Source organism: Pelodiscus sinensis, chromosome 15 (assembly GCF_049634645.1).
Source record: "Pelodiscus sinensis isolate JC-2024 chromosome 15, ASM4963464v1, whole genome shotgun sequence".
NCBI lineage: Eukaryota > Metazoa > Chordata > Testudines > Trionychidae > Pelodiscus > Pelodiscus sinensis.
Window position 1 is genome coordinate 31,443,992 of NC_134725.1, and position 15,590 is coordinate 31,459,581.

Here is a 15,590-nt window from a genome sequence, read left to right on the forward strand (position 1 = left end):
GTACGAGTGTGGGAGCGACTGTTCCTGTTTAGGCCTCACAAGAGCAGCTTAGCGCTCTGCACTACCACCCCGGCCCCACAGGCCGGCTCAGGAACCCTGCAGCAGCTGCATAGGCCCAACCTGCGCAGTACCAGGAAGAAAACCGCACGGCGCACGAGCACCCACCCTACAGCAGGCGAAGCCGCCCGACTCCACTGGCGCATGCGCTCAATCTCTTTCAGGCTTTTTTTTTTTTTTTTTTTTTAAGTCCACCTCGCGCACGCGCCTCACCCTACAACCGTGACCTCATCATCGCGTCTCACTCCGGACCCTTCTCCCATCGTGCCCCGCGCAGAAGACCGCGCCTCTCGCGTCTTGCATACGCACGCTTACGTCCGCCTGCGTATGGGATCACGTGATTGCTAGCAGCCGACTTCTCGCTCTCCCCTCCCCCACCCACTGAAAACTGGGCCTGCACCCGACGTTCTCGTCTACGGCATCCACCGTGGGCCTGACCGGACAGAAGAGATCGGGCCCCGCAGCTGCCGAGGAACCCCGCGAGCCGATATCTCCCCTTGTCTTCTACCCACGGGCGCGAAAGGCACCACGTCACGTGATGGGAGCGGCCCCCGAGAGAAGAAGAGTTGGCCGCGCCTCAGAGGGGAGGGGCCGTGAGAACGAGTCAGGTGGTGCACAGCGCGCGAGTCGCCCTGCGACGCGGCGGACTGGTATCACGTGGCTGTGGCGCGCGGCGCCCAGCGGGAGGAGGGGCGCCCAGCGGTGTGGTCACGTGTTGCGCCACCGCCACCGCCACCGCCGGCCCTAGGCCCCTCCTTCAGAAGAGGGGAGGCAGGGCGGGCGAACATGGCGGCGGAGAGTTAGAAAGCGTCGGACGGCGGGGCCAGCGGCGGAGACTTCCACGAGCAGCCGCGTAGGGATCAGCAGAGAGTGAGTGCCGCCGTGTTCTCTTGCCGGTACCGACGCTGCGGGGGCCTCGGGCGGACCTTGCTCGATGAGGCTGCGGCACCCTCGGGATCCCCCCTCCGCTTCCCGGTGTGGGCAGCCACGCACCGATCGGGGCCGGGCTTTGTCCGCGGCCTCGCTCCCCGCCCCGGCCCCGAACAGGAGGCCTTGTGAGAGGGAGCCAGGCGGGACTGCGAGCGGTCGGTGCCTGGGTATTGTCTGGACGGGGACGCGGTGGGAAGCGGGGCGTAGATCGCCCCACGGCCCCTTCTCTCTAAGCGCGCCCCCCAACCCGAGCCGCCGGCCCCTCGCTGACTGGCCACTCCTATGTGCTCCCTGGCTGGCAGAGAGACTGCGGCGCCCCTTCAACACCTCCCAAGTCTTGCCCGGGGAGAGCTAACCGCTGCCTCGGGGAAGGACGGGGGGGGGGGGGGATAGGTGGTCTGGTGGCGCCACGCACTGATACTGCTGCGGGGGTCAGTGCCCCAGGGCAGGGCGAGCGTTCCTGCCGTTGGCTGCTAACACACAGATCTGTGTGGCGAAGGGATCACACCAGAGGAAGTTTCAGCTTCTGGGTTCATTGAAGTAATCTATTAGGATCCGGTGGATACCAGCAGAGAGAACTTATGGCCCTTATAACGTGGCTGGGCGAGTTTCCCCTTCTCCCCCGTTCACTGTCTGGTTAAGCAAAATGGCCTCATTACCTAGCATTTCTAACCGTTGTCGTTTCTGCCTCTTTCATTGCTCGGTTAATTGTTTAGAAAACAAATAGAGCCTCTCTAGCGACGGGAGAACACTAGCTGTAAACGATGTTTGATTTTTGACGCTTCACTGACTTGTAGAACCTCCTACCCATCTCTCTGAGCTTAATGCTGCTGTTAGGGGAATCCTGAAGGTGCTGTAGAGCTGAAAACAAAAGTAGTTTATGGGATGCAATTACGCAGCCAGTTCTAACTCAACCCGGAAGTTTATGTCCTGAGCACGTGTTTGTGGGCAAGGTTAACAGGCTGAGGATGGCTGATCCATTAGTTAGAGGAACCTGTTTGTTAATAAGCTTCAGGGGGTAGAAGAGTTAGTCTGTACAAGATAAACTTAAAAAAACAAATAGTGTGGTAGCACTTCAAAAACTAACAAAACAAGTAGATGGTATCTTGAGCTTTCATGGGTACAGCCCACTTCTTCAGATGACCAGAGTATTGGATGTCCAGGACCAAAATAAATAGGGGAGAAGAAAGAGAGGGGTGGAAAAAATGGGAGGGGGAGGACCGAGACAGTGGGTAAAAAAGTATCAAGGAGAAAGCCCAGCTGGAATGGAATAGGGAAAAACAAATAGTCTCTAAGTACCTAAAGACTGGATAGTCAATAGGTAAATAAGAACCATTAATTAGCAAACAACAAATAGTCACGTAGCACTTAAATACTAACAGAACATGTTTGTTAATGTTTGTATGAATAATGACCAAAGTGTTCAAGAGTTCTTGCAACTAAACAGATCATTTTGGTGGGCTTGAATGCTAGACTTGCCCTTAATGAATGAGCCTCAAAGTCCAGTTAACTCTGATAGCAACCTTTTTTTGTGGTACTGTATGCTAGGGATAGTAAACCTGGAAAAATGCTTGTTTCTTGAGAACAGAGTCCTCACCTTTTTCAGTCACTCTGAATTAAAAAAAAAATTATATTCCAACTTTCTGTATGTGTTGGGGAAGTTACAGCTGTTAAAAACTTGAGTTTTCTTTTAGAAAGAGTCTTAGAGGGTCATGTATTCTGTTAAAGAATAGGCTAATTGGTTGAAATATAACTGGTACAGTTTAAAACTTATTTGACATTTACAAATCTGCCCTGTTTTGTTTTATCCAGGCTGCTTGCATTTTATGTTGATTAATATTTAATTTAGTCATTTTGATTAGCTAATGTAGTGGGACAGGGTTTGTATTTAAAGTTTATGGATGTTGAGACTTCTGCAATTTCGTGTAAAGTTTCACAACTTTTTTTATTTATTCTGGATTTTTGGGGCTTGAGCTGCCTGATGGAAACTGATGTATTCTGTTATGGTATAATATGTATTGGGGTTCAGAGGTGCAGTACATGCTTACAAAGGGCCATAACTTTACCTTAGTCTAAAAATGATACTTTTGAAACATGAAAATAGGCCCCTAACTTTTTTCCTTTGACAAGTCTATCCCCTTGTTACATTTAATAAGTTCTCTGCTCATCTGGTGCTAAAATAGTTTTGAAGATGCTTAAAGAGTGCTCTGGGTCAGACAGCTAATTCAAAAGAAATGTCTTGTGTGTCTCTTTATTAGTATTCTCTTAAAGATCTTTTCAGTTTTGTTAAAGTCTAACTCTTATGGTACACTTGTCATTGAGAGTTGTGAAATGACCCATTCATTTCAGCGGAGGCAGTGATTTAAATGATTTAAATGGTCATCTAAATTTAAACATAGTTATAACAACCCACTGTGAGGCAATACTTTCTTTTTGACTCCCCAATTAAATATTGCTTGGCACTGGACCACAATTCCCCCCTCCCCCTGCCCTTTCCTCTCTGGTTCTATTGGTTATGCTTTTTCCTTTTCTGGAGGCTGTGTGCAGGCTTGAAGATGCATTGTTTAATTAAATGTGATTGGTTTGCAGGCTTTTTGTTGCAGCTATGAGGATTAGTAATATATTTTTAATTGAAAATGTATATTCTGACATCACTGCATGATGCTGAGAGCCAGAGTGCTAGGCATGTGCCTTTTTTTTTTTTTTGCTTTAGTCCAGCTTTGCCCATGGGTATCAAAACTTCTTATAGAGAAGCCAAGCCTAAGGGATTCATTAGATCTCATATGGTAATATTATGAACATCTGAACAGCCTATTTGTAGCATCTCATTTTGGCTTCTGGAGGAGACAGAACTTGAGATCTGTGCATTTTCCAGTTCAAATTCTGTATATCCTGTAATAGCAGAATCCTTGCTAATAATTCCAAGCAAATTATACTGTTATCTTTGTAGCCCTACAAATCTACAGAAATCCGCCATTCTTCTGCCCACCCTCTCCCCCTCCTCCCCCCCCCCCCGATTTGGGTACAAATTTTTTTATCTAGAATCCTGTAAATTTGTGGATCTCCACATTTGCAGCTGTGGATGCAAATATCTGTAGCTCATTTTTGTGGATACAGATATGGATACAAAATTTTGTATTTGCGCAGAATTCTACTGATCTTGTTTAACAAATCATTTCACATCATTTGGGGGTAGTAATGATCTTTGGATCACTACTGTACAGTAGCAACTGGAGATGGAGTGGGAAGACTGTTTGGAAGCTACGGGAAGGACTTTAGTGTTAAAGGGTGAACAAAGGCTGTTAGTAAACTTGACAATACAAGGTTGCTTAGCTTTTAGCATTCTATGTAGAGTGTAAGACATTATGACATTTGCACTTTGAGCTAGACCTCAGTGCTTTAAATATTAGCTTGCAGGGTTTGGTGGAAGCCATAGCAGATTGGCAGTCAGAGACAATTTCTGAATAGAGAAGCTTTTAAAATGTAATGATTGCCAGTCCCATTGGTAAGACATTTAGAGTTATGTGGCATGTAGGGCTTTTTAAAAATGGAAAATCTGGGCTTAAAGTCACTATCACCTTCCTTTCATTCTAGGGGGAAAAAGTAGGCTGGACATCTGTTTCTGAGCATCTTTATTTTATGCTCCTGTGCTTTTCACACAGGCTAAAATAGGAAAAGTGTGAGAGAGATTGGCAAGTTGGCATGGATACGTGCCATAGTGTAAATGGCATTGAGAATACTGCCAGTTACTTTGTTCTTAAATCAGCTTATTTTTTTATGACTTGAAGAGAAATTGGTTTATGTAATACATAAAGTTTACCCAACTGTCTTTTAACTAAAAGTAGTTTTGTAGTGGCACAACGCATCATACAGAATATACTGAGCCTTTTTTATTGTGACAGTAATTATTTTTTTTTGTGATTTATAGGAAAAGTGAGTTATACCTTGCTGTCAAGGTATCTGTTAGTTGCATAACAATTCTTTGATTTGTACTTCAGATTTTTTTGTGACTAACAGGTTGGGTCTGGTTGCTTAGAAGTATGGGGACAGTTTGCAGACTTTTTTTTTTTTTTAAACAAGATTCTACAGGCCCAACAACTATTGTTAAAAACAGATGAAAAATAAACAGCTTGTAAGATCAACTTTAAAAAAAGTAGCTTTTGTGTTAATTTTTAGGCTTAAACAACATATCCTTTTTATAGTATTGTACATCTTGAACCACAGACCTTGAAGAACCTCAGACTTTGTAAAATTACAGAGCTGCATTTTAACTTGATTAGCTCAATTTTAGGTTCAAGTACTGCTTATTGAGTAATCGTTTAAATGGTTATGCTTTTATTTCCCTACTGTAAGATATAGTCCCAGACTTTTCACTTGCCTTCATGACATTTTCTCTGTCTTTACACTGTTTATTCTTTTGGCCATATTGAGCAGAAGTCTTGAGCTAGTGACAGAGATGTGAAGGTTTCTCTTCTGAATTGGTAGTTTACTTAGAACCCAGTGAAGTTCACTACATAGTTCCTGGAAATTCTCCATTACTGACTAAACTTCATGTCTTCTGCAAACTTTGTTGCCTTGCTGCTCCCACTCTATTCCCATTAATATGAATGTACGGAACACAACCAATCTGGAACCTTGTGGCATCCAACTTAACTTTTTCTTATGATGAAAATTAACCATTTTTTTTCCTACTTGGAAATTTCCCTTAATCCAGTTTCTAAACTGACTACTTAGATTTTTTTTTTGGTAGTAGCCTCTTTTGAGGGATGGTCAAATTTATCCAACTCCAAAACACTCCTAAAATTCCCTAACATGATGCCTACCAAAAACACCTACGCCCCCCAGCTTGTCATACTGACCAATATTGTCTCATTGTTTCCTTTTACTGCCCTGTCTGTTTCCATCTGTTGTCACTCAGTTCCTTGAATCTAGGGCCAGTTTTTTGCTTTGTTTGAATAGCACCCAGCAGTGAGGTCCTGATCCATAGGGCTCATAAATGCTATAGTAGTACACTAACTTCATTCTTAATGTGAATTCAATAATCAGTTTGTTTCAGCATATTTTTCTTGTGACACTTCACATTTTGCTAGTTCCACTTGTCAGAAGAGAGTAGGCAATCTCTTCAACAGTAAGGAGGCAGAGCTAGGGAGCACAAACACTTTGGATCTTTGAGCTTCCAGTTATCTTTTTTTTTTTCAATTGTCAGCAGTGTAGATATTGTTAAACAAAGTTTTGAGCTTAGCTTAGTTTAAGTACAGACTTTGATAAATGGCTGAGAATTGTTTTGAAAACTTTGGATAAAACCCTGTTTCTAAAACAGTGCTCAATATTTTGTCCTTTTCTGTGCTTACAGTTAAACAGCTCAGATATAGAGTACAGACACCTGTTATCAAGCATGAGTAAACTTAGCTGTGTAAGCAAGCCTGTACAGATAAGTGAGTAATTGTAATGTATGAGGTTAAGTATAATTCCTGTGTTTGAGCGAAAACAGAGTACCTAAAGTAGAATAAAACAGGATATTTGTGTTACGTTTTGTAGTACCCGGTCTTCTCTTCCCCAAAAACATGGAGTATTTGATTTTTAATTTACTCCAAGATAGTGTTAAAACTTAATTTTAATAGCCATCGTATACATAAAAAGCCCAACGCCTACATTTTGTTCTAAATAATGTGGTCCATATGAATATTTGCTGACTCAGTACATTAAAAACAGCAGTTGATCAACTCTTTCCCACTATGCAAAAAATTCTCATATTCAAATGTAAAGCTTATTTAATACAGAACAAATATTTTTAGAGCTACTTAAATTAACTGAATTTTCCTGAATTCTTGTCTCATGAAGCAGGTATAGAATTATTATAGGCTAAACAAATACAATATTTTTAACTACTAGCTAGATACTTCTCCATGCTTGGGCAGTGCACTTCTGTCTCTTCACTTCAGTATATCAGTATTACTTAAAACTCCTACTAGTACTAAGAAAAAGGTAGAGGAGAATTCTTTTCAACTTGTTTACTTTATGCATTTCATCGTATCTTGGGTATAGTCGGTTTTCATGGGTTCCCTGTTTGTGGGGATCTTATAGGTAAAGAAGAATTTTTTAAAAGCAAGTACAAAACCTCAAGAATTGTTGAGATTATGTGGGCAGACTTAGCACCTAAAACGCATTTTATGAAGGTGATTAATTTGACGGTACCCTTAGAAAAGATAGAGAAATATAAAATGCTAAAGATTCTGCAAAATTAAGAGTTGTAACATACGCCTGTGGTCTTATTTACTTTCTGTTTTAGAGATGGTGGAGCCAGGACAAGATCTGTTGCTAGCTGCTTTGAGTGAGAGTGGAATCAGTCCAAATGATCTGTTTGGTATTGACCCTGCAGACATGGGCCTTGCAACTCCAGCACCAGCTGTTCAGCAGGTTAAAAATGAGAGCTTTTTAAAATTAACTGGTATTGCATGTAATGGAATGATAGCTTTTTAAACTATTATGAAAGACCAGAATTGTATATTTCCATTGCTATAGAAGCCCAGCATATGAAAAAAAATTGATATGGTAATCACCTGTGTTTAAGCATATATTTTAGGAATAGGAATCAAAAATATGTTATTGACTGAACTTGTATTAATATCAACTTTCTAGGGTCACCATGCAATGTATCCCCACACAGAACCTCTGTTGGTATATCTTGTGTGGTTAATTCTTACTCCTTTCAGGAGAGGAAAATTTAATCACCATGACAACTTGCACACTGCAAAAATGGAACACTTTTTTTGGACATAGACTGAAAAACAATAGTCTGTCAACAGAAATGACATTGCAAAACTCATTCAGCTTTCACAGCAGTTAACTGGAAAGACTTTTTATGCATGAAACAATTTTGGGAGTAAAGTCTATGACTTGATGTGCTACCATCTTGATCGAATGAAACTAGGAATATTAACGGGCAGAGCAAAGGATTTGGTCATTAGTTTGAATATGGGGGGTTGGTAGTAAAGGTTTTCATTCTTTTTTCCTACTAAATGGTACCTGATCGTGCTTGCTTTCTTTCTCTCTAGTCAGTGCCACTTAGTGCATTAGAACTAGGCTTGGAGACTGAGGCAACAGTTGCTGTTAAACAAGAACCAGAGACTGTATCTACTCCAGCACTATTAAATGTCAGGGTAAGAACTGACATATTTAGAGTTTTGTAACTTTAAAATAGTAAAGTGAACAGTTGAGGGAGGCCTATAAATTGTTAGCTCTTTGCCATCCCATCAGTACAATTTGTAATAATCAAAAATTCCTTCCCGGCTTTGTCAGTAAAGCTAACTTCTGAAGGGTTGGTGTGATGTTCAAGAAAGGGAAAAGTTGTTTAAAGAAGAGTCCAATTTTATATCTTATGAGTACCCTTAAAATACAGATGCCATTAAACTTGATGCTTTTAAGTATCATATATTGTCCTAAATTGGGAGTCTGAGAATTCTAGATGTATTAAGCAAAATATCAGTTAACATAGATATTATGAACAAGATCTTTCTTTCTGGAGGATTATATACAGTAGAAATAGATCAATATCTAGAGGGTAGGGTTAACAAAGTTGTACAGAAAAGTATATCAGTTTATTTATAAACTAACAGTGAAACCATGTTGTGCAGTCTGTAAAATTTCTGTACAACCAAAGCTCTGCATAGCAGATGTACTTTGTATCTAGATGGTGAGATACTTTCTTATCTGTTCTTTCCTCTTCTCTTTGGGGAAAAAATCCTTTGGAACTGGATCCTCCCGAGAAGCAACACTCAATACATTTTGGAAGATGCTGTCTTGTGCAGACTTCCATGTCCTGAAATAAAATGTAATTCAATATCAGTTGTGCAACGATAAGGCAATATAGAGAGTCCATACATTTTAAGAACAATAAAATCCCCTACGCTGCTTAAATGTATATCTCCGATCCTCTACGTGAACGATATATAACACAAGTTTTGCTTTTTGAGTAGTGTCACTTTGAGAATCAGCCTGATTCAATTGCCAAAATAGGACAGTCTTACTTTTTTTGTTTTTCTTTTCTAGCAACCACCATCTACCACAACTTTTGTGCTAAATCAAATAAATCAGCTTCCAACTTTGGGGACTACGATAGTAATGACAAAAACCACACCTGTGACGACTAATAGGCAGACCATCACTGTAGCAAAAATCATTCAAACCAGCACGACTACTCGACCATCAGTTGCAGCACCAGCAGTACGCAATACCTTGACAACTACACCTTCAAAGGACCAGATCCAACTGAAAGATCTTCTCAAAAATAATAGTCTTAATGAACTAATGAAATTGAAGCCACCTCCTAACATTGCCCAGCCTGTTGCGACGGCAGCTAGTAAGTAGTTCTTCCTTCCATGTGCATTTTGTTTCAGAAATATGATACTGAAATAATCTAAAAGAGATCTTGGTGGTGATCAGGAGTAACAGTAGAATAGCACAATAGCATTAAAATAGAGCTTAGAAACCTGACATATGGTGAACTCCCAACTTCTCAGTGTTATAAAAGATAAATATGAAGTGGTACAAAATGACTGAATTTTTAAAAACTCAAAAACCTTTGATATAGCCTTTTAAGGAATGAGACAAACTGAAAAGAAATTTTGAAATAGGAAGATACATAACTAACATCGATAACATTTTGTGTATAGAAGTTTCTCTTGTTGATGTCGCAGTGTTTGCGCCTATGCTTTTTTGTAATCTATTGTCTGCAACAAGGGAGTATTGTCCTTAAATTAGTCACACCTCTTTCTCTTCGTCCCAAAAACACTTCTAAGCACATATTTGACTTTTAGCCATGTTTCTCTGAAGCACCTGTTGGGGAGAAAATAAACAGAAAGCTGTGCATTTTGTTAAAAAAACCAAAACCCTGTTTGTGTCACGTTAAAGTCTATTATGATGCTGGCTAATGTTTTATAGAAAATTTAATGGTTCTCTAGGAGAAAATTGTTGCATGAATAGTTAAATGGTAAGTTACAAATATTAGGAGATTTAGTAGGTATAAATATTTGAGATCCTGTTGCAGGATAATTCCTAGAAATGTAACTACCAGTTTCACCTTAAATATAGCTGATATTCTATTGTGGACATTTTTCTAAGTTTACTCTCTAATGTATCTACCTACCTACCTACACACACAGAGGGCTGTGCCCCCGCTCGCCACTCTCGCCAAACCCCCATTTGTCCACCACAGCTGGATCTTAACCTCTTCTCCTACTCATGCCTCAGCAGGAGGGAGTCTCCCACCCTTCCTGTGGCCAGATGGGAGCTGGACTGTGAGGCCTGTGCCAGATTCAGGGCTGGGGACAGGATACTGTCCTCAGATGGGGCTGAGCAGGGTGTCTGGCTGGGGAGAGGGGGCAGGAGCAGGGCAGGGTTCAGGAGCAGTCTGAGGGCAGGGTGCATGTATGTAATAGTATAGTCAATTAACCAATTAGCATCAGCTTATAAGCTTTTGCTTTAGACTACACACCCTCTCCTCCAGCTCCCCACCCCACAGTAAATTTTTAGCAGCCTAGCTCAGTCCTGGCTTGTGCTGTGTCAGGATCTACCTCTGCTGCAGCTCTACATTTAAAGTATATTAGGAGCCAACTGAGGAGGGTTGGCAGTTTTTCAAAGGGACATTGTTAAGGGTCCAAAAGCAAGCTATTCCGATGTGTTGGAAAGATAGAAAATATGGCAAAAGACCATCTTGGCTTAACCATGAGATCTTGAATGATCTAAAAATAAAAAAGGAGTCATATAAAAAATGGAAAGTAGGACAAATTACAAGGGATGAATATAGACAAACAGCACAGGAATGCAGGGGCAAGATTAGAAAGGCAAAGGCACAGAATGAGCTCAAATTAGCTACGGGAATAAAGGGAAACGAGAAGATGTTTTATAAATACATTAAAAGCAAGAGGAAGACCAAGGAGAGGGTAGGCCCGCTGGTCAGTGAAGAGGGAGAAACAGTCACAGGAAACTTGGAAATGGCAGAGATGCTTAATGACTTCTTTGTTTCAGTCTTTACCGAGAAGTCTGTAGGAATGCCTAACATAGTGAATGCTAGTGGAAAGGGGGTAATTTTAGAAGGTAAAATAAAAAACAAGTTAAAAATCACCTAGAAAATGTAGATGCCTGCAGGTCACCGGGGCCTGACGAAATGCATCCTAGAATTCTCAAGGAGCTGATAGAGGAGGTATCTAGGTATCATCTTTGGAAAATCATGGGAGACAGGAGAGATTCCAGAAGACTGGAAAAGGGCAAATATAGTGCCCTTTTATAAAAAGGGAAATAACCTAGGAAACTACAGAACAGTTAGTTTAACTTCTGTGCCAGGAAAGATAAATGGAGTAAGTAATTAAGGAGATTATCTGTAAACACTTGGAAAGTGGCAAGGTGATAGGGAACAGCCAGCATGGATTTGTAAAGAACAAATCATTTCAAACCAATCTGATAACTTTCTTTAATAGGATAACAAGTCTTGTGGATGAGGGAGAAGGGGTGGATGTGGTATACCTAGACTTTAGTAAGGCGTTTGATACGGTCTCGCATGATATTCTTATCAATAAACTAGGTAAATACAACTTAGATGGGGCTACTATAAGGTGGGTGCATAACTGGCTGGATAACCATACTCAGAGAGTAGTTATTAATGGTTCACAATCCTGCTGGAAAGGCATAACAAGTGCGGTTCCGCAGGGGTCTGTTTTGGGACCGGCTCTGTTCAATAACTTCATCAACGATTTAGATATTGGTATAGAAAGTACGCTTATTAAGTTTGCAGATAATACCAAGTTGGGAAGGATTGCGACTAATCTGGAGGATAGGGTCATAATTCAAAATGACCTGGACAAATTGGAGAAATGGTCTGAGATAAACAGGATGAAGTTTAATAAAGACAAATGCAAAGTGCTCCACTTAGGAAGGAATAATCAGTTTCACACATACAGAATGGGAAGCGACTGTCTGGGAAGGCGTACGGCAGAAAGGGATCTAGGGGTTATAGTGGACCACAAGTTAAATATGAGTCAGCAGTGTGGTACTGTTGTAAAGAAAGCAAACATGATTCTGGGATGTACTACCAGGTGTGTTGTGAGCAAGACACGAGAAGTCATTCTTCCACTCTACTCTGCGCTGGTTAGGCCTTGGAGTATTGTGTCCAGTTCTGGGCACCGCATTTCAAGAAAGATGTGGAAAAATTGGAGAGGGTCCATAGAAGAGCAACGAGAATGATTAAAGGTCTAGAAAATATGACCTATGAAGAAAGGCTGAAGGAATTGGGTTTGTTTAATTTAGAAAAGAGAAGATTGAGGGGGGACATGATAGCAGTTTTCAGGTATCTAAAAGGGTGTCATATAAGGAGGAGGGAGAAAACTTGTTCATCTTGGCACCTGAGGATAGAACAAGAAGCCCTGGCCTTAAACTGCAGCAAGGGAGGCTTAGGTTGGATATTAGGAAAAAGTTCCTATCAGGGTGGTCAAATACTGGAATAAATTGCCCAGGGAGACTGTGGAATCCCCATCTCTGGAGATATTTAAGAGTAGGTTAGATAAATGTCTATCAGGGATGGTCTAGACAGTATTTGGTCCTGCCATGAGGGCAGGGGATTAGACTCGATGACCTCTCGAGGTCCCTTCCAGTCCTAGTATTCTATGATTCTATGAGCCAGGTGGGCAGGCAGACTGGCTCAGTTCTGTCTCACGCCACGTTCTGGAGCTCAGCCCCCCTTCATCTCTCTGGACAGGGGCTGCTGCCACTTTGTGTTGCTGCCTCTGTATGAGAGGTAGCAGCACAGGGTGGCAATGAGCTGGTTTTTAAACTGACTCCTCTCACAGACTAGCTCTTGGCTGGAGCCTGTGCTGCTGCCTCTGATAAAGAGGTAGCAGCACCGAGTGGCAGAGGGCTCCTCTGGAGTGGTGCTGGCCCCACCTCCGAGGACTATAAAATAGTTGAGTAACCAATAACTTGATAAATTCTTAATTGACCATTCAATTAACCAATATTTAACATCCTTATCAGGGTGTCTGGACAGGAGGGAGAGTGCAGGAGTGGGCTGGGAGCAGGCTGTCTGGACAGAGGGGAGGGGGCATGAACGGGGTGAAGGTGCAGCTGGGGAGAGTGTGCATGAGGCACTGGGCTTGCAGGGGATGGGGGGACACTTACTTTCTTTTATGCTCTGCACTGGAGGCTTTCCCTGCTGCTCCAGTGGGGAAGCCGCATCTGCGTCTACTTCCGCGTTGAGGGTCCCAACACTCCCCGACCCAGTGGGGAACTGCCATCTGCCTTGGGCCAGGTACTTGAGCCATCGCTTGCCTAGCGCTCCAGCCTTGTGCTCCTCTTCCCTCCACAAGATTAGAACGCCAGCACCAGCTTATTGTAGGGGCAAGAAGAAAACCTCTAGGTTCCGTGCTGGATTGCCTGCACCCGCTGCTTGCTACGCTCACCATCCTCTCACCCCTCCGCTCTCCCGGTGGCTGGACTTGGTTACCCTGTATTTCCTGGCCAGTGAGCCACACGTGTTGGTGACCACCATGGTCACCTTGAAAGTGGTATTGATGAACTTGGGCATGCAGCGCTGCGGATGCCAACACACCTTGTCTGCGCAGTCATCCATGGTGACAGTTTAGTGCCCCGCCAGCTCCAGCAGCAGCAAGGACAGCATCCCGTGATCCATCCTTGGCTGGCACCAGCGACACCCACGTGTGGCGCAAGACATGGCAGCTGCCCCCTGACTGGCTTACGCCAGGAGCAGGCGGGAGGCATGAGACCTGGAGGCAATTGGTGCAGTCAGGTGTACGGCTAGAGGCAGCCAAGGGCAGAGAACACTTGAGCAGCTCCCGCTGCTCTGTGGCTTTTATGACTGGGCCCACTCCCCCTCTCCCTGAGGAGAATGAGGCAGAAGGGGGTGGAGGGTTGATGCATGGTACATGTTGGAAGGCAGTTAGGGCAAGGGGACTTGAGTCTTGAGCATGCAGGTATTTCTGAGGTGACCCTACCCCCCATGCTTGGCACTTGCTGGAGATGTGCTGAGGTGGGAGCAGTGTGAGGACTGCAGCCTGTGGACCCTGCACAACAGCCCAGAGTGAGGCTGCATTCTGCACTCAGGACACGGCAGCAGCCCTCCCCCTCCCTCCACAGCCTATGGCAAGGCTGCCACCCAGGAAAATTAAACTACATTACAACTCCATCTTGGGGTACTTATAGACTGCAAGATTCTTTCGAAAGACACTTTTTTGAAAGAGAGCATCCACACCTCAAAACCGGATTGAGAAAGGGATCTGCTTTTTCAAAAGAGCCTGCATGGATGCTCTCTCTAGACAGTGCTTGGTCCTACCGTGGGGGCAGAGGACTGAACTTGATGAGCTCTCGAGGTCCCTTCCAGTTCTAGTATTCTATGATTTATATATATTCATATGTATGAATGAACTGGAAGGGACCTTGAGAGCTTATGGAGTCCAGTCCCCTGCCCTCACAGTAGTACTTGATTGGCCTGGGAGCTGGTCGGAGCGGCAGAGACTCTGCAGGCCAGATCATCTTGCTTGGTGGGCCGGATCTGGCCTGTGGAGGCCTTTTTGTCCCTCCCTGGTTTAGACAGTCCCTGGTAGATGTCCGCCTAACCTGCTTTTAAATATCTCCAGAGATGGATATTCCACAATCTCCCTGGGCAATTTATTCCAGTGTTTAACCACCATGGCAGTTGGGAAGTTTTTCCTAATGTCCAGCTTAAACCTCTTTTGCTGCAGTTTAAGGCCATTGCTACTTGTCCTATTGTCAGAGGCCAAGAAGAACAATTTTTCTCTCTTCTCCTTAAAACACCCTTTTAGATACTTAAAAACCACTATCAAGTCTCCTCTCAGTCTTCTCTTTACTAAACTAAACAAGCCCAGTTGTTTCAATCTTCCTTCATGTTTTCTAGACCTTTAATCACCTTTGTTGCTCTTTTATGGACACTCTCCAATTTCTCCATCTTTCTTGAAATGTGATGCCCAGAGGTGGGATAGAGTACTCCAATTGAGGCCTAACCAGGGCAGAAGAGAGAGATGTGGATTTCAGGGCTTGGGTTTTTTAATTCTCCCTCTGATTCCATGTTGTCATTTAAGAAGGTGTATTCTTAACTTAAATGTTAAAAGTAATTTCAGGTACCGTACGTCATGAGTGTTTCAGTTTTTGATTAATGATTACTTTTTCCATTTTTAATACTTTTTACATATGGGGGAGAGAGCAACACAAGAGAGAATACTATTAAATGGTCTATTTAGAGATTTGGTCCAAGTGTTTTTACTTTTTTAAGTTATATTTATTAGATCCACATGTTTCTCTCATTGTGCAGTACATAGTTTCAGTTTTCTTTCACTGTCTATACTCACAGCTCTGCTTAAAGTAAACCAGTTAGTAATTATCAATCTTTCATTTACAACTATCTTCATGTTGCAACAGTAGGAAGAATATCCTCAAACTGAAGTTGAGGTTAAGTAGATAATATCCCATTTTAAGTTGCTTTACTGTAATGGTATGTGCCTAGACTTTTTACAGGACATGTTATTGTCTCTAATACAGGCAGTCCCCGGGTTACGTACAAGATAGGGACTGTAGGTTTG

At 42.8% G+C, this 15,590-nt stretch overlaps 1 protein-coding gene across 2 annotated transcripts in view; it reads left to right on the forward strand.

The window, feature by feature from the left end:
• The first annotated feature begins 631 nt into the window (after positions 1-631).
• SBNO1 (strawberry notch homolog 1) overlaps positions 632-15,590 on the forward strand; it is a 47,190-nt gene continuing 32,231 nt past the window's right edge. Inside the window, exons 1-4 of one of the 2 annotated variants that reach the window (XM_075898549.1) lie at positions 632-927; positions 7,277-7,404; positions 8,043-8,147; positions 9,037-9,346. In XM_075898549.1, coding sequence (XP_075754664.1) covers positions 7,279-7,404; positions 8,043-8,147; positions 9,037-9,346 — 541 coding nt within the window. In that variant the 5' untranslated portion in view covers positions 632-927; positions 7,277-7,278. The remainder of the gene's footprint in view (positions 928-7,276; positions 7,405-8,042; positions 8,148-9,036; positions 9,347-15,590) is intronic. The other variant, XM_075898550.1, reaches the window with a different exon arrangement.